This window comes from Tachypleus tridentatus, chromosome 10 (assembly GCF_004210375.1).
Source record: "Tachypleus tridentatus isolate NWPU-2018 chromosome 10, ASM421037v1, whole genome shotgun sequence".
Taxonomy (NCBI): Eukaryota; Metazoa; Arthropoda; class Merostomata; order Xiphosura; family Limulidae; genus Tachypleus; species Tachypleus tridentatus.
Window position 1 is genome coordinate 145,572,962 of NC_134834.1, and position 27,790 is coordinate 145,600,751.

Genomic DNA, 27,790 nt, shown 5'->3' on the forward strand with positions numbered 1-27,790 from the left:
TTTCATTTTTGTGTATTTCTTTATTCTGATTAAATTTACTTTTATAAACTAAAGAAGCTCCATAAGATATCTTAGCAAATCAAATTGATTTTCCTTTCTTAGGTACCAGTATGTATGAAATACGGTAAAATTACTTTCTAAAACTATGCGAGAAAGACATTGCAATTAATGTCAACTTCCAACGATAACAAGCCAGTCACTTAAGGTAAAACTAACAAACCAACCTGTTAATGAATACAGTTTATAAGATATACTTTACATACCTACAAATACAAGGTATTGTTTCATCAGTTATATACCCTCACTGATAAGGATGTTTGAGTGTCAATAAGCATCTGATTGTTTTCACACAATACTACGTACAGAATATTGAAAAATGGATAGCAAACACAGTAACATTGAAATCTACAACTCTGTTCTGGAGATATTTATAAACTGAATGTCAGAAGCTGTTTGCAGAAAACGACATTACACAAATATATCTTTTTAGTCATTACTTAATGATCTCTTGGGCTTAATAGAAATTTTCTAATGTTCAAGAAAAATGAAAAGAAACTTTCCTAAATTATTTAATAACTGACGCCTTAGGAGTTAGGAATGTATATTGATAAAAAATATTTTCTAGCTCTCCTGACCTTTCACTTGTACTCTTAACTCTAACATTTTCACATATACATCAGTTTGAAACGAACGTGCAAAATATGCTGAAAAACTTCGCTAACAAGCACGTCACTTACGCATGCCATCCCATAGGACTTAACTATTGTAGCACTTTTATTAACATACTCTATGGCTTAGTTCTGCTCTACTGCTTGTCCTAATAAATCAAGAGAAAACAAAAAACTACCATAAAAAAAACAACAACAAAGCATCATGAAATAACGTTACTACAGTATTTTCTGTAAAGGTATAGTAGACATTTTAACTAAGACAGTACTATATTACATTCACATAATTCTATTAAATATCATATATAAAACAATGCATTAAAATATTATAAAAGTGAAAAACTTAACCCCAGTGAAGAAAATCTTGATGTGGTATTTATCTTGCAAAACATCAAAATAAATTTTTGTTTTTGTGGAATGTAAGATCAAATTTCACTAACTAGTCAAAATTATACTTTTAGTACATACATTTAAACGAAATAAACTGGTTGTTTCTTCTACATTAAAGATGTTAAACATTCAATAAGCTATCCACAAGACTTAGGCACAAACTTGTGTCAAAAATCCGTTTGGTTCTGCATCGGCAAAAACAAAACCTTGCAATAAGTTACATTCAATTAAAAACAGAGCACAAATTCAAGAAAATTAAATAACTGATTTTATACAAAACTAAACCTTACATCAAGTTAAAAACAAATTGAGAGTACAAGTTTTGAATTATGCCTTAACTACATAAAAGCTAAAGCAAAAGGCAACGAATACAACACATTACTAAAATCCTGTACATTATACTGTTTACCAGTTTTATTTACTGGTTAAACACTTCCAAAAACATTTAATTCTAAAAATTCTTGTCATTAGACATACCTGCTTACAATAAATTCACAAAAACACTTATATTCTTTAAACTAGCTAATTTACTCAAAATATTCTTTTAAAATCAAAAGCTAAATAAAACACTAGATGGCACTGCACACAAATATGTAATAATACGATTATAAAATTAAGCTTTACACAATAAAGTGAAACAGGTGTCTGTAGTGTTTCTGTAGCAAGTATTTATCCATTTTTTGCAGAAGTTCACAAGTTTCAGAGTACATTAATTCTTCATCCAAACTAGCTGAAAACAGCTTGGTTTATATGATGATGACAGAAATCTTTCCCCAACATGGACGTGGCCTTACATGGCTGTCCTTCTCTATTGATTCCACTGCAGCTTTTTTTGATTGATGGTGTTGATCCCCGACTGAACATTACACATGTTAAACAAAACGAGTTTGACAAATATGAGTTAGAAAATAAAATAAAAATAAGTAATTCAAAATTAGAATACATTTCTCTTAACAAATCCTGTCACATTCAACATCTTTTAATGAATTTTTTTTTCAACAGAAAACTATCTTTTAAAGCACCTGTATATAAATAACCAGGATGGAAGATGGAGGGTGACAAAACATGGCAAGAGTTTTTGTTGTTTTTTTTAAATGTAATTCTATGACAGTATATCAAATTCTTTAAATAATAATAAAACAAAATTAACATTATAAATTTAAATATTATTACAGGGTTGAATTCCAGCTTTATAATCCACAACAGAAACTATTATTACAACTATTAATTTAAGATAAATGCCTAAATGCACATTTAGAGAATTATAATTGAAACAAACACCAGACAAATCTTTTAATATGTCCAACACTTTGACATCTTGATCTAAACTAACCCTCCATAAAGATGCAAGTCATAATCACGTACATTAAAATTATCTGAGTTTGTGGTCGTATTAAAGCTTATTCACATTCCAATTGAAAGGTCAGAAAAATAGCTCAAATTATTTTATTATTGTAAGATACAAAAAATGAAACTACTAGAAAATGAACTTTACTTTCAAAAGACCCATTAAATCAGTTGAAACATAAGTAAAAAATATATATAGCACTCCAAATATTTTGTTGTAAGTAAAACCAAGAATAGCAGAGTTTATATTCCTAACAAATATTTCAAGTTAATGAATACAATTTACTTTAAAGAAAGGGACAATGTAATAATCTGCAAAATTGAGCCAAACTTTGGAGCAATGAAAAAATAAAATGGAAAAGTATTATGTCATACAATGAAGAATTAAATCATTTTCCATTGCATGTTAAAGATTGATATACACTGCTGGCCAAAATCTTAAGACCAATGAACATAAAGAAAAAATATGCATTTTGCATGGTTAGACTCAACCACTTATTTGAGTAGAGCTTTCAAAGATGAAAATAAAAAAAGGGAAAATAAAAAAAACACTTTTTTAGCATTTAATAGTGAAAATGTGAACACTGAAATTAGCCTAAATACAAGCTGGTCAAAAGTTTAAGACCATACTGAAATGAAGCGTTAATCGGTAAACATGTAACGAAATTTAGTCATTTGTGTTCAAGCATCAGCGTTGTCAACATCTCTCACTGACATCTCCTGTGTTACATTGGGTAAAAAATATGGCACTAAAAAGTTGACAGAGTTTTAACGTGGCAGAATTGTCAAACTGCAAAAGCAAGGTCTCTCTCAACATGCCATTGCTGGTGAGATTAGGCGTAGAGAAACTGCTGTTGCAAATTTCTTAAAAGACCCTGAAGGATACGGAACAAGAATTTCAAGTGGTTGGCCCAAGAAAATTTTGCCGGCGTTGAGCAGGAGGATTCGACGGGTTGTCCGGCAAGACACCAGCCAATTGTCGAACCAGATTAAGGCACGGACACAGAATGCAGATCAAGAACAATAAGACAGCATCTACAAAAGGAAAGCTTTAAAAACCATAAACGTTTTCAAAGGCCATACCACAAAACAGCTCAGTTAAACTTTGCTGTGAAACATGGGAAGAGTGGAACATGGTTTTGTTCTCTGATGAGAAAAAATTTAACCTGGATGGTCCAGATGGCTTTAATCATTACTGGCATGATAAGGATTTCCCATTGGAGACATTTTCTACATGACACAGTGAAGGAGGTTCTATCATGATTGGGGTGCTTTTTCCTTCCACAGAACAATGGAGCTTCAGGTTATACAGGGACATCAAACAGCAGCTGGCTAAATTAGTATGTTTGCTTACTGACTGAAGGCTCTCGCTTGTGTGGAAATGACTGGATCTTTCAGCAGGACAACACTGCAATCCACAATACCAACAGGACAAAGGACTTTTTCATGGCGAATAACATGATTCATTTGGACCATCCAAGCTAGCTTGTTCACCCAAACTGAACCTTATTGAAAATGTTTGGAGGTGGATGGCAAAGGAAGTCTATAGAAATGAACGCCAATTCCAAACAGTGCACGATCTTCGTGAGGCCATCTTCACCACTTGGAATAACATTCCAGCCAGCTTTCTACAAGCATTTATAATCGACCACGCCACAGTGAATGTTTGCAGTTATTTGCAATGACGGCCATGCAACTCGCTACTGAAACCTCTTGTTGGGCATTTCTTACCCTGTTTAGAACTTCTTTGGTATGGTCTTAAACTTTTGACCAGCTAGTATTTACACTAATTTCATAGTGTTCACGTTTTCCCTATTAAATGCTAAGAACGTTTTTTATTTTTATTTCCCCTTTTTTTTTATTGTCATCTTTTGAAGCTCTACTCAAATAAGTGGTCGAGTCTAACAACACAAAATGCATATTTTGTCTTCATGTTCATTGGCCTTAAGATTTTGGTCAGCAGTGTATTTCCTCCCCTTTTTTTTTTCTTTTAACGTTTAGATGAAAAACAAAAGTTGAGGAAAGCGAAAATAATGTTGCCATAATGAAATAAATTCAGGAACTTTCCAGCACTGTAATAATAATAATAATAAATTATATTAGAACTTCTACTAGGATAAGCACATGTTGCCATAAAGCACACACACATACAGTTATGTGAAAAAATTAGAACACACAATGAAAGTCTGTGTATTTTTGTAACATTTATGGATACATAGATATTTAATCTGAAGTTTAACAATACTGAGAGATTATAGGAATATAACTAAACAATTAAAACTGAAGAAAAGACTAAGATCTTCTGTAAATGTAATTCTACAAAAATGCATATTCTAACTGAGGAAATAGTTAGGACACCCCCACATTTATACCCACATATAATAGTTCAACTCACACACAGGTGTATCGCACTAGGTGCACGTGATTAGATTGTTACTCAGCATTTGAATGAGGCTTGCCCTATTTAAACCTCAGACATTTAGTTTGGTGTGCTCCTGACTATTGAAGCGAGAGTGAGCACCATAGTGAGAGCAAAAGAGCTGTCTGAGACCTCCAGAAAGAAAATTGTAGCAGCTTATGAGTCTGGTAAGGATTTAAAAAGATCTCAAATGAGTTTGAAATCAGCCATTTCACTGTCCAGAAAATAGTCAACAAGTGGAGGGCTTTCAAAACAACTGCCAACATGCCCAGGTCTGGTCGTCCAAGAAAGTTCACCCCGAGAGCAGACCGCAAGATGCTAAAAGAGATCTCCAAACATCCTAACATGTCATCACGGAACCTACAGCAGGCTCTGGCTACTGTTGATGTGAAAGTGCATGCCTCTACAATCAGAAAGATACTGCATAAGTTTAACTTGCATGGGAGGTGTGCAAGGAGAAACATCAAGGCCAGACTGAAGTTTGCCAGAGAGAACGTAGAAAAAGACCAGGACTTCTGGAATAATGTTCTTTGGACAGATGAGTCCAAAACTGAATTATTTGGACACCAGAACAGAGGACATGTTTGGCATAAGGGGCGTAATTTTTTTACACCCGATTTGGGGGGGGGGACGGTTTTTGCAACCACTTACGTATGTGGACTGTTCAATTTGCAAATTGGTAATCTCTGATTACGTGAACCTGAAAGCTGTAAACATGCAGCCACAGAGTAATCTTGTTGCCACGATACTTCAAGGTTTTCATGTAGGTTTGTATAAGTGAGGTGTTGTAAACAGTTTTCAAAATGTTAAAAAAGACAAATGTGTCACAAAGTAACTGCCACATGAATTTATTCCTGCACACTGCACAACATAAAAGATGACCATTAATACTTGACAAGGTTACTAATAACTTTCATTGCATGAATTACGTTTTCAAATATTAATAAAATTTGTAATTACTAATGATAAGTTTATATCTACTGAAAAACTGTTCGTGTTGTTTGATAAAAATAATTAAAATGTCTCTGCGAACTCTTGAAAATTACACATCAATACAATGTAGCACATAATAATTCATATAAGTAAGATTCATTTAGTCCTCTAGTCTACATGTTCCCAAATGTAGACCTCCTTTGTGATGATCTCTTTATGAATTCTTCTATATTTATCTTGTCAACCTCACCTTTGTGAGTGTGACAAACTGCTACATGGTTGAGACGGCACCAAGACATAGTTGACCTTAACCACGTCTTCAACTGTCTTAATGCAGAAAAGCTGCGTTCACATTCACAGCTGGATACTGGACATACAAGCAAAATTTTCATGAGAAGAAACACTTCACTAAACATCTGCTGGCTTGTTTCATGCATTTTACAGTAAGCATCCTTTGCACCTTTCAGAGATACTGCTTTTGTTGTTCCTTTGAACATGAGCAACTGGAACTCGAGCCGTTACGCAGAGATTTCTGGATAGACTGAGTTATCAATCTTGCCAGATGTGATCATGTTCTCAAGTGCCAGATATTGCCTCAAGTCATTGTTGTCTGCATTGAATCTAGTGGTCAGATGTTCTATGACTGTGTCCATGAATTCAAAATATTGGCTTCTGTAATCTCTAGCTGTTGCAGAATGGTGTGCGCGTGGTAGTTCAATAGGCACCAGATCTAGGGAAGTTACCTTTTTCTCAGCTTCATCAAATATCTTGTTGTACTTTTCCTCTGTTCGCAATACCCGCAATTGCTCAAATGTCATTGCAGATGCTTCAATCATGCCAGATACTGTCGCTGAGTTTGCTTGGAATGCTCGGTTCAGTTCCTCTAATGCAGCTAATGGATGCTGAACCATCAACAATCTTAAAACTGTCTTTCCTTTGTCAGATCTGTCCAGCAGACCTCGTGCTTTCACTGCTACATCCGATTTTTCACTTGCTAATTCAGACAAAGAATCAACAATGTCACTGTAGTGATCATTAGCACATGTAATTGCAGATAGGCAGCACAACCAGAGTGTTGGACACAATAAGTGGTTGTATTTGACTGGACCATTGTGGCTGCCTGATGATAAAATATTTTCAAAGATTGTCTTGTATTTGCCTGACCTCTGAAGCAAGACACCCAGTTCATGTACCCACTGGATAGAATCTCAAACACATTCACAAGCTTCAACTGCATGTTACATTATTAAATTAGCCTTGTGTGCTCCATAGTGAAAAAACAAAGCTGACAGTTGCTTCTCTTTTATTTTTGCCTGGCATCCACTGTATGTAACACTCATGTTAGCAGCTCCATCATAAGTTTGTGCTCTTAATCCTGACAGTGGTGAATTGAGTGTAGTCAGTACATCAAGTATAGTCAAGGATATTGTTTCACCAGTTGTATTGGAAACACTGTACAAACCAAGAAATGTCTCATAGACGTCAAGGTTCTCATCTACGTATCATACACATATTGCTTCCTGTTCGGCACCTGTAACAACTTGAGTGCCATCAACTATTAATGCAAAGATTTTACTTTGCTGCACACTCAGTGCACTATGTTCCTCAGTATTTGATGGCTGAACATCTCCATTATTTCATTCTTATCCTGGGGTGATGTGAATGTGGTTTTCTTTGACAAGTAGGCTGTCAACTCAGGATCTTCCTCTTCCAGGAGCTTCATTAACTGCAGGAAGTTCCCCTCCATATCAGTATGTCCACGTAATGCTAAACCTTCATGTAGTAAGAAATGTAAACTTCTGAATATTTTGGCTAGGCTTCTTTTGCATTCTTCCTGCTGCTTCCTTTTTCCATCATGTAGCTGCACAGTCACTGGAGTTACATCAAGTGAACCTTCTGGAGATATAACAAATCTGTGCTGAGAGGAGAATTGGTATTCGTTGAATTTCTGTTTTGCCTTTTTTCCAGTTGCAAAAACCAGTGGATATGAAGGTATACTCCACTGGCTTCTCCAATTTCCCTGTAAAAAGGCCTCTATTTTCCGCCTTGGCACAATGAAAGCATACGACTTTTTGAGTCTGATTGTTGAAGTACAGGCATGGGAACTCATCAAACCACATGCCTTGGAAGTTGATATTTTGCTTTCTGTCATGGTATTAGTTGTGCATATGGATGATATGGCTTTCCACACTGTATCTGTGGAGTGTCAGATTTTTCATTACTGCACAAACTTGTTTCACAACTATCTGGTGGTTCATGATGTGCAATAGTTGCACAAGCATTTTCAGACATCCTCTGATAAGCATGGTATTTCTTCTGTATGGCAAATTTCTATTCCTTTGCTTGAGGTTGTTGGATTATCTGCATTGTCACTTGTAGTACTAGTAACTGGCTTGCAGAACTGTCTAATATCGGAAATTTTCAGACGCTTGCTTGTCATAACTGGAATCTGTTTCCCAGATAACTCAACAGGCTAAAATACAGTCTTTATTGAAAAACTCTAACGTACAACGAACAAAGAGAGAAGACTGGAAGTAAGACTGAACTGTACAATGCATTTAAGTCAAATGTGCGAACCTCACAGAGACTACCAAGCCGACTGACCACTTGGGCATCGCTGGGACAATAATGTGTGCTAGTTACAACACAAGTAATTGCAAGTTTCTCGAAAAACAATCACAAATATATTATAATCGTGTTAAAGCTCATCAAAAGGCAAACACATTGTGATATAATGTCTATAAGCACGTCTATTAAATAAAAACATCTAAACAAAAACTAACAATACAAGTTGAGTAGAGGCTTCAGGCCGTTGAAAATTGCTCTTTTTGTGTTCTAATTATACAAGAAAATACAATATTTTTACAATCTATGATAAGAGAATATATTGTTCTTTTACCATAAAGCATCAGCACTTTATTAGAGGGTGGTGATAATCTGAAATTTCATGGATTAATGAGGGCCACAAACATAAATCTAATGAGCCCTGTTGTAAAATCGAGGATCAAACTAAAGGGAGCAAAGGGGGGTGATATAGGGCATGTCTGGATCCGAGCGGCCCGATCCTGTCGTTAACTGTACACTAAATATACACTATGGTCAGCAACTTTGGCAGCTAAGGAGGGTAAGGCATTAGACAATAAAACCGGCTAGACGTGCATAAGAACAAATGGCATAGGAAAACCACACAACATACACGTAAAATCGATGCAGCTACAAGCTACAAATGGCCTGCCATATCTAGATCACAGGAGTTTACACTTGGGAGTAATATTTTCGAATTTCATGCTTTGTTCAATCTGTTGTGATGAAAATTTTACTTAATCTTACACTATGTACAAGATGTAGGTAGATTCTGCGAGAATGTTTGCTTTAGGCCTACTGATCGATACTTACAAACTATTGCTTAGATCGAAAATGTAGAAGCACACCTATATTAAAGATGTACATTTCAGTTACTGAAGAGGCTTTCATCTAGGACTAATTATGTAATTTGATCAATAAGAACATGAGAATCACAAGAACAAACACACAATTTGTAGACCTGTGATACAATAAAACAATTCTACAAACCAAACAGATCTTAATCCCATTGAGATGCTGTGGGGTGACTTGAAATGGGCTGTACATGCAAGAAATCCCTCAAACATCTCATGGCTGACAGAATTCTGCCTTGAGGAGCAGGGCAAACTTTCTTCAGACCAATGTAAGAGACTGGTAGATGGCTACAAGAAGCGTCTCACTGCTGTTATTTTAGCCAAAGGGGGTAACACTAGCTATTATGGGGTAGGGTGTCCTAACTTTTTCCTCAGTTCAAATATGCATTTTTGTAGCATATTTACAGAAGATCTTGAAAAGTCTTTTCTTAAGTTTTAGTTGTTTAGTTGTATTCCTATAATCTCTCAGTATTGTTGAAATTGAGATTAAATATCTATATATCCATAAATGTTACAAAAATACACAGGCTTTCATAGGGTGTCCTAATTTTTTCACATGACTGTACACACAAATTGAATCAAGGATTCCTGTTGTTTTCTAGTAATCTTCAAGGCTAGTGCAAAGATATACCAGATTTATGTAGAAAGATAATATACGACTAACTTTCAATTCATTTTTTATTATCATTTCTAATTCATTGTTGTATCTTACCTTCTGGTTGGGGTGGACCTAAGGCTAGATGAACAAGATGGTGGCCTACCACTGTTGTCTAGTATGGACAACAGATCTTTTCTAACCCCATCTACTTCAGCCTAAAATTCAGAAAACAAAACTTCTATAAGAGTATTATTTAGGTAAGAACTTTAACTAATTTTCTAAAATAGAGATTTAAAATACATATTGTAAAACCACAAAATTAAAATTCACACAAGCTCTAAATGTTGATATCCACAAGTCACATTTACTATTCAACAATGATAAATCAAAAAATGTTGCAAGTCTAGGTAATATGCTTTATTGTAAATTACTAAAATCACCATGTTTATTTTTTCAGAACATGTCAACAATTTTAACACCTGCACAAAGGCCTCTTGCTAAAACAAAAATACCAAAACATTATGAGAACATCCAATCAAGGGATGATTTTATTAATAAATGTTATCCCATAAATTGTAAAGAATGACTATGTTACCATAGTTACCTGCACAAGGGTTGTTTACAATACTATTTTCTTGTGTATGTATTATTTGATTTACAAAAACAAGTTTAAAATTTTCCATCCCATTCCAATTAAATTCTATTTACAAGCATTGAAACAATACTAGAATTACAGCAAAGTTCATTTAAGCAAAAATAACCACAAAAATAATTAGAAAATGAGTAAATAGTTTTAAGTCTAGGAATAAACTGGAAAAAAAAGCATAAAAACAGCACTATTAAAGTACAAATAATGTTTCTCACACTGCTTGCAAAAGCAAGTTTCAGAAGGGTTTACTGTAGCTGTGAGGACATTCACCACAATGTTTTATTTCACTTTGTAACTACATTTATCTCTGCAACAAACTGAAGTTTTATTCTCCCCTCATGTAGCAAGAAATAAAAAAACTAACAAACAAAAAGGGGAATTTACAGCTTAAAGTCACTTTATGTAACATCTGTATATAGAGACAAACTTTACAAAAACAAATATTTGTTGCCACATTTTAAATAGTATGCCCTTCTTTAAATGCACTAAACCCACATCTAGTAAAATTGTTATATTTTACCCTGTTGAGGTTTCATTAATACAATATTTGATTTTAAAAATTTTATATTCTATCTTGTTGCAAGTGCCTGTTTGTCAGAAATAAAGCTGGGTAATTATTGGAATTTACAGATTTATTAATGTTTGGGTTCATTACTCAACTTCACCTTGTCAATCAATCATTCTCACACAAGACTTGAATAGTTGGAATAACCATATGTAATAACAATAATTGGGAACACTAACTTTGAATATTTAATTATTTTCGTAAGTCCCAACAATAAACTGAAAAACCTCAAATTGATGAGTAATCATAATCGAAATATTCCTATTAATTATTTCTATGACACTAATCAGTATCCATAAATAATTAGTTATTATCAAAAATATGGCAATTCCTTTACATTTCTAACCTTAGTAGGAGGAAATGGAGATCCTAGTAGTTCCGAGTTAAAGAAATCAAGATTTTTCATAGATTTAGGTGTTGATGAGCCAGGAGTTGAATGGGGGGTGTCAGCTATGATGCTTGCTTCCAATCCTTGAAAAGAAGAATGATGAGAAATAGTTGATACTTCAGGTTCAAGTGCCCCTGTCGATAAGTCCTTTCTTCCTACAGAATTCCTCCTCCTTCGAACCTGAGTTGTATGCTTTAACACTACAGGGACCAGTTAAAGAAAGATATTTAATCAGAAAATCTTCTGAAGTTATACCAGTTACATTAATTTTTGTAAAAAAATTGTTTAAATGCAATCATAACTTCATAAAGTAACATTATAATTTTAAACTTATTGAAAATAAAGTTTGAGAAAGCAAGAAACAAATCAAGAATATTAGTAAACTTTGATTTGATTAACAAATATCACCAACAAGAATAAGCTACAAATAAACCACATATCACTTGAGTTCCTGAACTGTTTTTTTTAAAGAACTAAAATTCACTGATTAATTCTCAACTAAGGTTTGGAATATGAAAACCACTGAGGTTAATATGTAACTACACTATTCTTGAAGAGAAAACTGAACTGTCTACCATAGTACCAAGTATGATGAAATTATAATAACTTGTATCTAAAGTCACCTTCTCCCTTGTCCAGAGTGTCGCTGATGATCTGAACACTAGCATGTCTTATATTCTGCAATAATTACTAAAATAAATGTATTAAACATAATTTTGGTCAATGTAGACTAAGTAATTTTACAGAATTTACGTAATGCAAACATAAAAATATACATAAAATATTAGATGCAAGATTAATCCAGTTAATTCTTTAAAGATGGATAAGCACCTAATATGAGCCTTGCTTTTATAAACAGTACTGGAAAACAAATCCCAATGAAAGCTATTATTGGATGATTTGATTACCCATTATTCAGAATCTCACTTGCTAAGATCATTTATCTTATTTTATGTTGTACGTATATTAAGAAAGCATTATTACTAAACTAACTATTTGGTTTTTACTTAACAGTAACTGAATAAGTTTGTTTTTCCTGTGAAAAGTTAAGTGTTTGGACAATAAAAGTGAATGTAATAATTGAAAGGAAACAAATCATAATTTTAGATGAGATCTAACACAAAACTGACCACTTCTCTTGAGAACTGTCTAGTCCAAGATCCTGAATTATTCGAGTCAGTTGTTTTGTGCTCTTTAGTTTCAAGGAAACATTATCTCCCTCTAATTTTTTTTTCTCTTCATAGTTTTTTGTCAATCAATAAAACTTTCTTCCAGTGAAAGTAGTATTTATAGAGCACAAAACAACTGACTTGAATAATTCAGGTTGTCATGGATTTCATTTAAAAATTAGTGCACAAAAGCCTGTGCAGGAAAGGAAATTGGAAAAAATATTATGGAAAATAATTATTATATTTCTGGTTTAAAATGTTCACAGAGGGTAATTAGAAGTAGCTTGCAGCTTAGCAAAGAAATATGAAATACAGCAAAACCAATCACTTAGTAAAAACAGAAGTTTGAATCCAACCTAGACTCAAGGTTTTATGTGTTCAGTTTAATTTTTAGGTAATTTATTAACATTAAATACTTCTGTATCTACAACATAATAACAGCACTATTGAAAAAGTTTCAAAGTAACAAAAGACATTTAAATGTGTGAATTTTAATCTTTTACAAAAAAGCTCTCATCAAAATATTTGGAAAAGATAAGATACAAATATATCTATCGATACAACATACCAGTATCACGTAACTTCTTGATGGTAGAAGTGTCAGTCTTGTTTTATCAACCTACCATTTTCCTTGATTCTCCGTACACAAGATTCTATGAGTTTGTCACTAGATTTTGAAGCAAGCGAAGTTTCCCGAGCTTTGGAAGCTATCTCATCATCTTCTGAAAAAAAATCCTCTTCTTCTACTTGGGAAGAGTTACTAGAAATCAACACACAAGAAGACTGTATAATGTGTTAACCAACAAACAACAGGTATGTGACCAGAAATAATTTAAAAAAAAAATTGTTTTTTTCTTATCTCACATTAATTTACAAATATGTATATTTGGTTGTTTGTCTGTTTACAAACTACTCCCACAGTCTTTGAGCTAGCAGAACCAATCTTGGCAGACAGATTCAGGGTGTACACACTTATCTGGATGGGGCCTCAAACTCGCAGGATTAAACTTGGCATAAATGCTTAGATAACAGTCACAAATCCTTTTTTTTTTTTTTTTCAAAAAAGCAGAGTAAGTCCCCTTTGTAGTGCATATAGAAGTAACTGGGGATAATGGAAAAGCTCAACCAATAAATCTTTTTAATAGAGTAGTTTCTGTGGAGTAAACCAAAACTACAATAAAACAACATACAACTGACAATTTTATATATGAAACTTATTAATACAACATAAAAACTACTATAATTCACAATGTCTAGTTAGAGCTTTGTCATTATCAAAAATAAGTAGTAACACACTAAAAAATATAAGAGTAACAAAAGTGGCAGAGGACCAAGGAAACTATTTCTAAAATTCAGAGCAAGAAGTCAGACCTTTAATAACTACACATCTTAGTGGTGTTTAACCCAAAAACCAACAATAAAAGTGAAATATTAAAGAAAGAAAAAAACAAACAAACATGTATATAAACAAATGGTGGAATAATAGACTATTCTGTTCACAATATTTCAAGATTGGGGGCCTTTCATCTTGTCATTTCAAATTTCGATGTAACAAAGGACTTTAAGACATTGAATATTCACAAAAAACATCTTGTAAGATTGTATGTTTGTATTTAAGCAAAATCTTTAAAATGGGCTGTGTTCTGCCCACCATGGGTATCAAAATCTGGTTTCCAGCCTTGTAAGTCTGCAGACATACCACTGTGCCACTGGGGGGCATGTTGTAATATGTTAATTTCAAACATTATGTAGTACTGAACCTATCATACCATTGAAACTTTAAAATCACAAGAGGTAAAGGTATCTAAACAAGAAATGTTGTGAATATTAAAAATATCGGTTTCTTATTTACCATTGTGGTGTAAGGTTTTATTCTTATTTCTATTCCAAAATTAAAATATAGTTTGAGAATGATGGGTATATTTCTTTGTAAAAGTACACAATAAAAAACATTCCACTTATGGTCTTCTCAAAACTTACCAAAAACTGTAAATGTATGTATTAATAATCTAACTACAGAGTATCCCAAAAGTCTTAAGTGATTTGCATCTCTTCTTAATTTGAAATACATCTAATTATGGTACTGTCAAAGCACAAGAAAGTAGAGTTAATCCTCTTGATAATCCAAACTTAGTTTGAATGACCAATCAGATCGCAAGGACAGCATGTTGAACACACTATAAAAAACGCATTGAAGTGTCCATTAATTCTAGACATTTTCAAGACTATGTATTAAGAATGTATAGTTCACAACTATGGTTTTGAACTTAGATTTAAACAGCAAAGTTGTGTGTTAAAATTTCACATGTGAAAGATTTTTTTTTTTTAGGTTTTATGGATACAGTTGAATAACCAACAAACCATGAGTTTCTATATATCGATACCACAGAATTCCACTATAATTTATCAAGCTTAGTAATCAAGTTATATTTAGGTCAAAAACCATTATGAAATTTTGTACAGACTAAAAGATACAACCTACCTCCCTGAAATCTTAGTTCAAAAGGACCAAAAGTGTCTTTTAACAGAATAAAATGGCTGAGAAAACTAGGGGAACATTTTGAGCTTTTGATTTGTTATTCATGTCATATATTGAAGTAAGTACACACAAGGGGTCATTTTCAAAATTGGTAAGAGATGAACAGGACCACCATGCTTGATTTAGTTCACAAGTCTTATCTCAGCAAAATGAAAAGATATAAACTAGAATACAAAAATAAGAACCTAAGTATTGGTAATATGAATTCCTAATTTACACAAAACTATGTATTTAGTAGTATATCAAAAATATCTGATCTGAAACATTGCTGCATTCAACATGCCCTGTGACTCACAGAAAAACAAAGAAACAGTATTTAGAGATGTGTTCTTTTAATATTTACTTTAAAATTAAGAAATTAGCTTATATATAATAAAATTTGAATCCATCTACAATTTGATAACAAACTTGAGAAAAATTCATAAAATAGTAGTTCAATAAAACTTTGAATGCAAGTGAACAAATGCAATGGCATGGTCTTTGACCTGTGACCCATCAGAGTAGGATTAAACCAAGACATTCCTGGTTTAAGCTATGTACAGAGAAAAGTTTTTTTTGAAAAACTGAAATATGGTATGAAATCTTATGAAACATAACAGCTGGACATAATTTCTCTGTGAAAGCCAGATCAGGGTGCTTGTTTAGGATCATCTTGAGTCGAGCACATCTATTCATCTATCTTTCTCTGTCTGTCTGTATGCACATGTTAACCAAATTTTAGCTCACAATTTTAGTGTGAAGCAAGTTTAAAAAATAAATCCCGTGGAGGATGTTTAGTTTTACACAATGACGAACTTCCCAACTGGGGTGTTCGGAGATATTGATATCCCCCTTTGCCCTGGTATGCAAGTTGATTGGGATGAGATATTCCTTTATGAAACCATCCTTGAGATATAATTTAATATCAACCCAATTTAAGCATGCAATTTCTTCAAATCCAACCTTGAGGTATACAGTTTGTGTTAACTCAAATTGTGCATTTTATTTGTGTAAAGTCATCCTTATTGCAAACACCTAATGTTGATTAATCTGATGCTACTAAAGTAAGAATATATCCGAGAAGGTAGGGATAGTCCGAGCCAAAAACTAACTATCCTGGTGTAGTTACCTTTTATAAGAATGAACTTCAACCTGATCAGATGAGATGAAGTTTGTACCAACAGAAAGTTTAACAGGTTTCAAAAAGATGGAGATTTAACCTCAACCCGAGTTTATGAAGTTGTTAATTAAGTCTAGAAAACCGTAGTTTCAATGTAACTACACAACATTACACATATTTGAATGAGAAGCTCTAATAAAACCTAATGTTGTACAATTTACATACACATTGAACTCTTCAAAACTGATATTTTAGTAAATTCCTTAACTAAACAAATTAAATGTTAAATACTATGTTTGTATTCACTTACTGTTTAAAAGCTTTTCCAACTTGGCCGTTAGGTACAGCGTCAGACTGATGTTTCAGAGCTGGATATCCGTAGGAAGACTGTTGCGAATTAAGATACTTCCCATTCAGCTGTTTTTTCATTTTAAATGCTGAATAAATTACAATCACCATCCAGTTCACTTAAAAGAAAAAACAAAAATTTATTAAAACAGCAAGTGATTTCTGCTCAGTAAAAAATCAGAATTAAAGCCTCATTCCAAACATTTCAAATCAGTTCATTAAACTTTAATACATAGAGTTCAAGAAGTTATTACTAACATATATTGAATTATGTACAGTTTATTATTAATCATCAATGGTGTAGAGTGACCCCCTCAAACTTTGGATCACAAGCTAAAACAAAAGTAAATGTAAATATGCACCTTAGAAAATTTATTACACTCATAATTCTTGTAATATATATTTATAAACCTTTAACATAAATGAGTAAGTATTCTCAAAATTAAAGGCAAATTATTATTGGCACAGAAAGATTGGTAGATTTTAGTACACAGCTTTGTTTACTACAGAAGTTGCGGTAATAACCATCACAGATCGGAAATGTTTGCAAGTGACTAAAAAGTAGATCATTATGGCAAAAGTCATTAATGATATTGTTTTAAACATGAAACTAAGGAAAATATCACTAATCATTATTCTGTTATCAACTTTGTAGAAATATGTATTACTTGAAAAGCACAGAAAAGTTTTCATAGATCCAAGTTAAAATTATGTTCAAATTACGTTTATCACATCAAGCTTACAAGTATTATTTCTACTTAGAAAGAGGTTTAGTTGCACTATTTTTGGAACAATTTTTTTAATAAAAATTTCAATTTTCATCAATTGAAAAACATTTTATACTACAGATCAAGTTCACATAAAAACTTGTCCAATAGCAAACAAGAAACTGCTTAAGCAAATCATTTTTATTCCTCTATTTTTTTTAACAATTCCCTTCACTCTCATGAAACAGAAGTTGCACTGTATTACAAATCTGAACTTTCTTAAACATTTTTTAGACTATAAACAGATATTAAACATACATAAAACAACAGAAACCAAAATCACTGTCAAAGCAATAAAGTCCAGGCTCACTCCCTGTCTCACGTCACTCAAAACGTTCAGTGTAATCAATAACAGAAGAATAATGCGTGAAAATGTAGGGGTCTGCAGAAACACAGAACCAATGGCAGTAATGAGAAAGTAAATACCATGCAGGGTGCAGGTGTACATAACAGACAGCTGATCACCTGGAAAAAGACATTTAGAAATATAAAACATTAAACACATGACCAGAATATCATGTATTTAAATTTGTTTTAATTTTACCTTTTTTAAAATTTTTTTTCTTAAACTAACAGACATTTAAAGGATCCTTTACATTTTGAATTCACTTCATTAAGTTTTTTGGATAACATGCTTTACAATTAATTTATATAAATTTAATATGATGTTTTTTAGTTTACTACTTAAAAATAACAGAATGATACTTAGATTGCCTATAAATTACTTTAAGTAATAGCTTTCCCTACTTTTAATATCAGTTATAAAGTATTCAATAGAAGAAGTAACTGAATGTCTGTTTTAGATCTTTCTGAAATGTTTTCATACACATTCACAAGTCATTAAAACAATTGCACTGTGAAAACCTTGAAATATTTAAAAATCAGTTGCCATTAAACAGATCTCTGTTAATTTTGTTTTGATGCTATAAAATAAATCTCCACTGACCTGCTCCATCCATCAAACCAGCCAACCAATTAATTTTTTCATCAACTTCCCGTCTTGTTTTATCAACGAGAGCCAGTAAATATGCAGCCGTTTCATTGATACGTTTCAAGTTTTCAAGGGTTTCTTGATATTGGTTAACTGTCTGTTCATGGTTTTGGAGAAACTGTTGTGTGCTCTTGTCTGCAAAAGACAAGAGATTTTATGTTTAAAAAGGCATTTCTCCAGCCATGAAAGCCAACTTTCAATAAACCTCACTAAGAAGGAAGTTATCAATCATCTCAATCTTAGTTAATGTCTCAATTTTTAAGCAAACATTAAAACAAAATTGTTGATTGTCAATTCTCGTATCCAGCTTCAGTTCAAATGAGATGTTTGTGATGTCCAAAGTCTGTACTTTTTTAGAAAGTAGAAACTCAAATTACTGATATTGACAAGTTAGATTATAAAATAAAAACCTTTACCTTTTATACTTGATAACTATATTTAGCAAATCAAATACAGTGGCCAAAGCCCACTTCCATTTCTGGAAATACTTATTACACCTACTTTGCTCTGACACATGTTTATAACCAATCAGAATATTCCCCTACATGGTTTACTGCTCAGTCTTTGCAAGGTGTATATTCACTAAAAATATTTTTTGTTATAAAGCTCAAAAAGAAGGGGTAACATGAAATGGTGATTAAAAAAATATTTAAGACTCAAAAACAACTTGGTTAGCAAATATGATAAATATATAGCAAAATTTCATGGCATTGCTATGGTAACTTATAATATTTTGTTATTTCAAAATACACATAAGAACTAAAAATTTTGTTTTATATCTTCCACATACAAAATTCAACAAGGCTTAGCATGCCAGGTACAGCAAACTAGCATAAACTTCATAACAATTGTAAGTAGTACATTTCATCGTTTTTTGCATTTATTTATTTGTTGTTCTATGTTTTAAGAAAAATAGCTGAAGTTTAACAATTTGTATATAGTAATAAAATAAGAATAGATATATAATGTTAACAAAAAATTTAAACTACTTATCAATCTTTGCAGTTTCTTTATTTTCTGTTCTAGAAAAGTATAGATTGTGACAATGTAGAATTTTTTTTTTTTAATTGTAGTGGTTACAAGGTTGGTCAATTCTACCAACCCACACTAAGATAAGATAAAATGACAGATAACAAAAAAGTTTTTCTTAAAGAATGTCTGCTTGTTATCTTGAGGTTATAGAAATTTCAGAAATGAAATATGACAATTTTGAGACAAACATATTTTCAACCTCAAAATCAAGAAATACTTTACATGATGGATTTACAACATTTGAAAAGATAAAATGCATGAACAAATCCTTAATTACAAAACATGATATTTTATGTACGAGAAACCTTGTAATGTTTATTCACAATGTGAAAAATTTCATGCAAGCTTCTCATGGTTACTTTCATAATTACGAGCTAACAAGATTACACCCAGCCCATAGTCAGAGAAATTTACTAGTCATAATAGTAGCCAACAAAAATGACAACTAGCATGCTATCAAATGCCCATAACAAGAAAGCATTTCTCAACTCTTGTAAAATGGAAATTAAGGTTTACTTATTACCTTAAATAAATCAAATTTGACTGTTGACAATTTAAGGTACCTGGATCTTGAAATGTAAATATTAACATTTATCTACTTCTCCTTTCATATATTAACAACCCCCCACTTTTTTTTTCTTCAAGATACAGAACAAGCTTTGTGTACTAAAACAAGATACTTACAAAATTGAAATCTGATTCTATTGTACAGGGTGTTCGGAAGTCACTGTGCAGTTTTGTAATCAGCATTCATTCAGTCTATTTCAAGCCAGCAACTGGTAGCAGTGTTTAGAAACAAAACAAGGATCCAAGCCTGTATTGATGCCAACAGGGGGTCACTTTCAACATTTTTTATAATTGTCATTTATAATTACCTCCTGTATTCTATATTGAAACATCTGTTAATAAATATACAAGTGCACAGTGACTTTCCGAACACCCTGTATAAATTCTTTATCCAGGTCAATGAAGTGACTTTTCAGAGAGAGAATACAGAGGTTTTAGCTATTGGAAAAATATATTCCAGTTGATAGAATATCACACTAATATCCTAAAAGAAACCCCTTCATGCATACACATACCAATTTTGTTCCAGACTTCTTCAGATTTTTTCTGGACTGCAGCCAAATCATCAAGAATTTCCTGATGATTCTTCTGTCTATCAACTTCATTCCTCTCTAGCTGATTGCTCGCAGTATCTACATTTTAAAAAATTCTCACATCTTATCTTAACTAATATTTTTTCTTTAAATCAAGTTTGCTAGGCCAGTTTCATTAGTATAAAGAAATCTGTCAGTACTCTTTACAAATCAAACAAAACATGCACACAAAAACTAATTTCCACATACAAATTTTGTTGTTGTTGTTTTTTTTTTGTTTTTTACAGAAAATGCATTATGTGGAAACATCACAATGTTCACCACACACACACACACACACTTCATAAAACCATAATCACTTTTACAAAGTCAATTAAAAAACTACTTGTAAAGCAGACAAATTGAAGTTTAAATTATCAAGCAAGAAAATGCTGTTGGAAAAATGAGAAGTTACAAACATACAAACTTGGAATTTTGTTTTAGATTATAATTAAAGCTCTTGGCCTATTTTGATTTTAAAAATATTTTTACAGTTTACAGGCTTAATATAAAACCACTTATCAATAACCTAAACAATACACTGCTATTTTTACACTTCTGAAGAGTTATAAAAATGAAAATCACATATTCACATAGCTTCCAAAAATAAATTTTGTTCCTATTGAAACATAATATATTTTGTTGATAAAATACCATAATTCATCATTTTGCTTCAAAAAATGGTTTTGAAATTTACACATTTGGTATGCATAAGTTTTACTTAGCTTTGCTCCTATATTCAGAATTTAATTGCAGTTAAAACACATGCAACATTTCAATTTTGTCATTGAATAGGGAAAAAAAGGTTTTCTAACTACCCAATTTTTTTTTAATGACTTCAGTCATTTCTGCAAGCTCCTTTTGTCCTGTTGCAATCAGTGCTTTTTCCCTGGTCAGTTCCCGCATATTACCCATTATGAACAATTGGATTTTCTGCTGAGAGGATTTCAATATTTCCTGTCGACTCATTAGGTCTTTTTGTCCAGTTGCCATGGTTTCAAGAGTACGGCTGGTTAAGTCTCCCATCTTTTCTTGACCTTCCTAGCAGTATTGGAAAAAAAAGAAAATGCAAAATCAAAGCACATTGTCTAAAATTTAAAGTAAAAATTAAAGTATATAATTAACCTTCAGTCACAAGTTTAAAACTAGCAAATGTGTAGGAGCCACAGAAATGAGGTAGCTCCAAATGTGGGACATGGGAATAGCACACAACAGTTAGGGACTGGAGAACTTTTAGTACTTATTTTGTTCCCCATCTCTTTATTGTACCTCAGCTTTCATTACCACCGAAAAACATGAAAGTTCAAGAAAGCAGTTTAACAGACAAAATATGATGTCTTATATAACCCAAGCTCGTTTGAAAGGTGAACCATTCTTATTAAAAAGAATGGTCCACCTTTCAAAGGAGCTCAGGTTAAAGGATATATATGTGTGCTCAATTGATATCACCACATCCAGTCTGAACATTTGTCAATGAAGCATATTCTTGAAATTTATTATTACACACTATTTAAATACAATTAGTCAGAGAGATGATACCAAGGTATTCATATCATTGTTAAGGTAATAAACTGGCTTGAACAATAATTCATTGTTTCATGGGAATGTGACCAGATGAGCATTTAATGGGAAATTTAGAAGACTTGGGAACAACTCACAAAAATTTTTTTTAGATATTTGTTATTCATGAAAATTGTTCATGCTGCATTTGAAAGCCAAAGAAATTTTATTGTGACAAAACAACAGATAAGTTTGGTGACTACAACAATCAAAAACCATAATGTTTTTATGATTCAACTCCTTATTGATTGAATACTGTTCTTAAATTTATCATATTCAAATAAGCAAAAAAATTTATTTACTAAATATACCTATATTTACCAGATAGAAAATGATATAATAAAGAAACTTAACAAAACTCACAGTACCCAGCAATAACAAAAGGTAACAGAGATACCATACTGAAAGGTGATCCTAGGTCATTAAATAAATCTTATTACAAAACAGCCTCTCAAAACAGTTTTGTAAATTTCACAAGCTAAAAATTTATATCAAACTATATAGTATCCTCTCAGCCAAAATTATATACCATTGTCATGTTTAAAGTTTCATGCAAGTATTTCTACTACGAGAAGAACTTTTTTAAAATCAAGGAATAACAAATATCCATCAGGTTCAGAAAGGGTTGATTATAATTATAACATTACAAATTCTTAATCAGTTCTACATCCACTGAAACTATAGTGTAACACAGATGAAGGTAATAATTTAATAAAAAATAAGAACATACCGAACACAAATATTTATGATATGTACACTACTTTGACAACATTGTGTCACTACACAGGTCAAAATTGCCATTAAAATAATCATGTAAGTAATGACACCTAGAACAATTGAAATATGATTAAGTGCATGTTTTATGAGCAGTAGAATACTCAACTAAGTTACAATATTTAGTTTCACATGTGTGGAAATTATCAATACTGTTGCAAAGCAAAGTTCATTGCGTTTTTATATACAAATTATACGAATGTTGTCATAACCTCCATTAAACTTGTGGCTTTAGTCTGCAAAGTTGGAGTGGAAAATGCATTATCAAATGACTTTTCAGTCACTAAGTCAAAATGCTTAAGGTATCATGGGCAACTTTAGTGCCATATTTTTCTACCCTGCCTCCAATTATAAAAATGTTTAAAAATATAAATATTAAAAATAACATTCATTGTCATTACATTTTATTTCATTGTACAGTTTTCTTAATAAAATTCTATTAAAGTGTTTTAGTCTTATTATTTTACACAACAGATAGGAATATTTCATTTAATTTTTTTTTTTTAACACAACTGAAAGTTCATACCCACCTCTAACTTTTTCATACTGTCTAGCTGATTTTCTGCTGTCCACATCAACTTGTTTACTGTAATCTCAGTTTTGGCTGTGAACTGTTGCTGTCTTGCTGCATAGCAAACAGCTCGAGCTCTGTTGCTAACAATATGGTAGGCATTCCATGTGTTCTGATCCATGTCTTTAGTGCAATCCCTCAGTGTCTAAAGTCAAATGATGTTTGGAATAAATTCATGCCAAATTTAATATTTTCAATAATGGATTTAACATTACAATTCCATTCACATATTTTTAATAGAACTGAATGAATCACTTAACAACCTTACCTAAAAAACACCATGAAACAAAATATGAAACAACCATGCAAATTCCTATCTTGTTAACAAACATGCACGGTTAAATTAGAATAGCTTACAAACCATCATACAACATTTTTTAAATGGTTACAGAACAAGTCTACACAATTAATCAACCAGAAACTGAGTTCAACACTGTAGGTTCTCTGATGATGGTTAATTTATGAGAAAACAAAACTTAAAGCATGAAAAAGTGGAATAAATAATGATCCTTAAAGAAATATGAAGCAATGTTACAAATGACTGATGGTATACTAAATATCTTTCTTCCAATTATTTTACAAACAAAAAAAATTTTTTTGGTAATTCCATTAGAGTAAAAACGTTTTGAACACTGAAGTATAAAAAATAAATTTACAAGTTTATAGTTAATTTTAAATGTCACAAACTGGTGATGTTCATTTCTTTTCCTGTAAAACAGTAATGTATTATTTTTACATAAAGTTAGTAAAGGAATTTAAACTAAATATAAACAATGTTAACTGAATACACAACTACTAATACAGCAACATAAAATAAAGAATGTACCATTTTATTGTACAAAAATGAGTTTAGATAGCATGATTACTTATGAGAAAAAAGTAAAATTTCAACCATTACTCAAGAAATCACTATTGCCAAATCGCAAATCATTTAATTAGCTAATCACCATTAAAAAAAAAAAATCAGAATTTAGCCAGCCTTTCAAGACTCTAAACACATCCTCTTGTTTTGGAATTCAGCATAAACTAGTTCTTTTTATACTATTGATCCAGTGAATAACCTTTTTAATACATACATCCTTATACAAGAACCAGGAATCAGTAGATTTCTGCAAAATAGAAGACGAGTGTAAAACGACAGCCTTAAATGGTTCCTTCTTGTTTGCAAATTAAATTTCTATTACCTTTACAGTACAGACTTGAACTCTGGTGGTTCAATTAATGCAAGACTGTCAAGTAAGCTGAGGACTTGAGGGTCAAGTTGATTTCTTAATACTCAGAATTGTTAAATATGTAACTACAAACAGAACAAATTTTTAATTTAATGGTAAATATTGTATAAATTAAACTAATAACTTACACTACTTATAGATGTTATGAACAATATATATTATAGTTAGTATAAAACATGTAAAAAACAGAATGTGTGGTCTACTTCTTACCATATCATCTGTACATCTAAATACTGGTCTTCCTTCTACTGCAGACTGGCAATTTAACAACATGACACTCACTCTACCGATATCTTCTTCTGTCATAGTTCCGCAAGATTTCTTTAAGTGCATAATAACCTACCAGTAAATTAAAAAAAAAAAAAACATTCTAAAGCATGATTCTTCACCTATAAGCAACAACAATTTTGACAACAGTCATTTTTTATTGAACATGATAAAATACACAGTAATAGCTTAACATGAGAAATAAAGTCACATGAAAAATGGTGATCTGATTTGGATAAACAAGTTAGTCAGTGAAAACATGATTTTGAAATTTAAAAATCTTACAAATTGCTTGCTGGTTGTGGGAAAAAATGTTCACATTTTTCAACAAACACAGCTTGGTCAAAATTATTCAGAAGGATTGAGTTTTAACTTACATAAATTTTGTTGCTGTGGTGACTACAGGTAAACAAGGTAGGAAGAAATAAGAGATCATTAGTCTATCAAGTTCAAGTCATAATGCTAAAAACTCAGTTCTATCTAATTTTTGAAAACAGATTAAATATACATTAAAACTGTAAAGTCCTTGTATAACTTGAGAGAAGTTTGTTTTATACTGCTCTAATTCCTTTAAAACTTTCATCCTTGGACATGTCAAATATGAGTGAACTAAGTAGAAATGAACGTGTCACGTAATTTCTTTGTGCTTTGATTTCATAACTCCAATCATGGATAAATGTAAATCAGTCAATGGGAGTGATCACTACAGATAACAACAACATTTCTCCACTTTCTCATTAAATGCAATATACATTTAGTCTATGTACTTTCAGTTACCACTGACATTTAGGGCAAAAACACAAACACTAGTTATATTCATAACTGGTAAAACATTACTTCTCCAACTTTATTTCATTTTCAAATCTCATCAATCATTTGGTGAATTTCTCTTCCACACATTATTTGTATGTACTTTCAAGACATACACATATATTAAGTTATGTTACTTATTGTTTTTGACAAAAAAAAAAAAAAAATAAATCATACTTAAATAATTTTATTATTTTACTTCAATCTTTATGTTGCCTCTAACTGAAATATGTTTCCACAATTTATACTGAATATATATCTGTTACCACACAACTTGATACAAGTATGTAATAATTAAAACTATTTTATTTTCACTAATGAAGTATTAGGTTGAGGAATAATTCGTGAGCATTTTTAAATAATTTCATTCAAGCATTACATGCAAGACTATACAATACTTCAATGCATGAACACATTACACCCAAAACATTTATTATGATACTTTATTTCATGTAATACCTAAGTATATAGTATGCATTGTTTTAAACGAAATTGCAAGAAATTAAATGCAAAAGCAGATGGTGTCGAAATGCTCGATTTTGTCCACTTGACATTCCATTTAATGAGCTGAAAATGAAAGCAAAAATTAAAGACATATGAAAATCAAACACACCATCTATTAGAGCAAAATATTATCTACCAAATGACATGAAATATTTTGCGAAAGCGTTTCATTTATGAATATTTTTTTAACTTGATAAAACGCTCACGAATTATTCCTCAACCCAATACTATCAATTGTGACAGACAAGTCAAATGCATCTCTTAATGAGATTGCTCAAATTTATACAGCAATCAAGTACCTTAAAAAGTATATATACTAACATAGCTACATGTTCTAATAAATATGTAGCTACAGATAAAAGGAAAAAATAATTCTCTTCAATAAAATCAGTAACTTTTAACTTTCATCATGCTCTCAGCGTGCGTCGTAAGGGAAAATTTGCTAGTAATTTATATTTTCAGAAAAGATCACACTATAACCACTGCCAGCACAAGACAAATAATTTTATTTAAAAATTAAAGTTAAGATTAATAATAATTTAAATTTTAAAAATTTTGATCTAAAAACTAATGGAAGAATTTCCGAATTTTAAAATGTTTAAGTCGCAAAATTCACACACAAAAATAAAAACAGCTATAGATAAGAATTGTATTAATTTACTAATATCGGCAAAACCGAGTCAAGTTCGAGCTTGCAGAATGCGTTGCGACGCCAAACGACCTTCGTTTCACGTGCCGTAAGAGTAACATTCAGACCTCTTTTGTTTAGGCACGTGTCACTAGCATTTGACGGCGTTAACACAAACAAGCCGTTGTTTTAGAATAAAAACTTCACTGAAAATACTATTTAGATACTTATACCTTTAACATTGTTTCCATACTTTCTTACCTTATGATTACAGACATCTAAACCTGACAGTTGCAAACCATACTTCTGTGCTTCTGCAAGAAATTTTTCGTCAGTTGTTTTCATCTCAAAAGGGACTTGTATTGCGCGGCCAATATCTTCTCTAAAATTACCGCTAGGATCTTTTAAAACAGAAGAACTTTGTTCTCCTGATGAGCCAAATAACCAACTAAACACTCCAGCATTACATAAAATTAATTGATAAATTAAAATTAATAATAAAACAGTAAAACACTTCAAACTATTCATCTTCCACAACTACCTTTCTACAACACAAAAACACTAACACTAACAATAATCCCCTTTTCAAATTCAGCAGTAGTTTAAAAGCAGCGCATCTAAGAAAATGAACAATTGTGATTGGTCAAATATTTTCTAAATAAATAATAAAAAGTGAGCCCACTGAGTCAGGTTTATGATATTTCAGCATCATTTAAAATTTGTAATTAAAAATAAGGAATCTCAAAGGACTTTAAAATGGATATAAACTAATTCTGAAGTGAAGCAATATAAATTAAATACAAAATACTTTCAGAGAAAGATTTTTAAATCAATGTGATCCAATTTTTTTTTTTTTTTTTTGCTACATAGGTTTTCGGAAGAAAAAAAAGGATTTATTTAAGTTGATTTTCACAATGATAATTGCAATTGTAACAAAATGAATTGTATCATATGTTTTCTCTCTCC

The 27,790-nt window shown here is 31.6% G+C and overlaps 1 protein-coding gene across 2 annotated transcripts; it reads right to left on the reverse strand.

Annotated features, from left to right (window-relative positions):
* Positions 1–27,418, reverse strand: LOC143230535 (protein brambleberry-like). Of its 2 annotated transcripts, none has more exons than XM_076464279.1 (12): positions 27,086–27,418; positions 24,826–24,954; positions 23,343–23,528; positions 21,297–21,519; positions 20,422–20,538; positions 18,263–18,442; positions 17,575–17,781; positions 16,512–16,668; positions 13,187–13,323; positions 11,353–11,594; positions 9,907–10,007; positions 1–1,914 (listed from the first exon to the last, which is right to left on the reverse strand). In XM_076464279.1, the coding sequence occupies exons 1-12, from the start codon at positions 27,350–27,352 to the stop codon at positions 1,785–1,787; spliced, it is 2,076 nt and encodes a 691-aa protein (XP_076320394.1). In that variant the 5' UTR covers positions 27,353–27,418; the 3' UTR covers positions 1–1,784. The 2 variants fall into 2 exon arrangements, with proteins under 2 accessions (XP_076320394.1, XP_076320393.1); XM_076464278.1 differs by having other exon boundaries at positions 11,344–11,594.
* Positions 27,419–27,790: the final 372 nt, after the last annotated feature.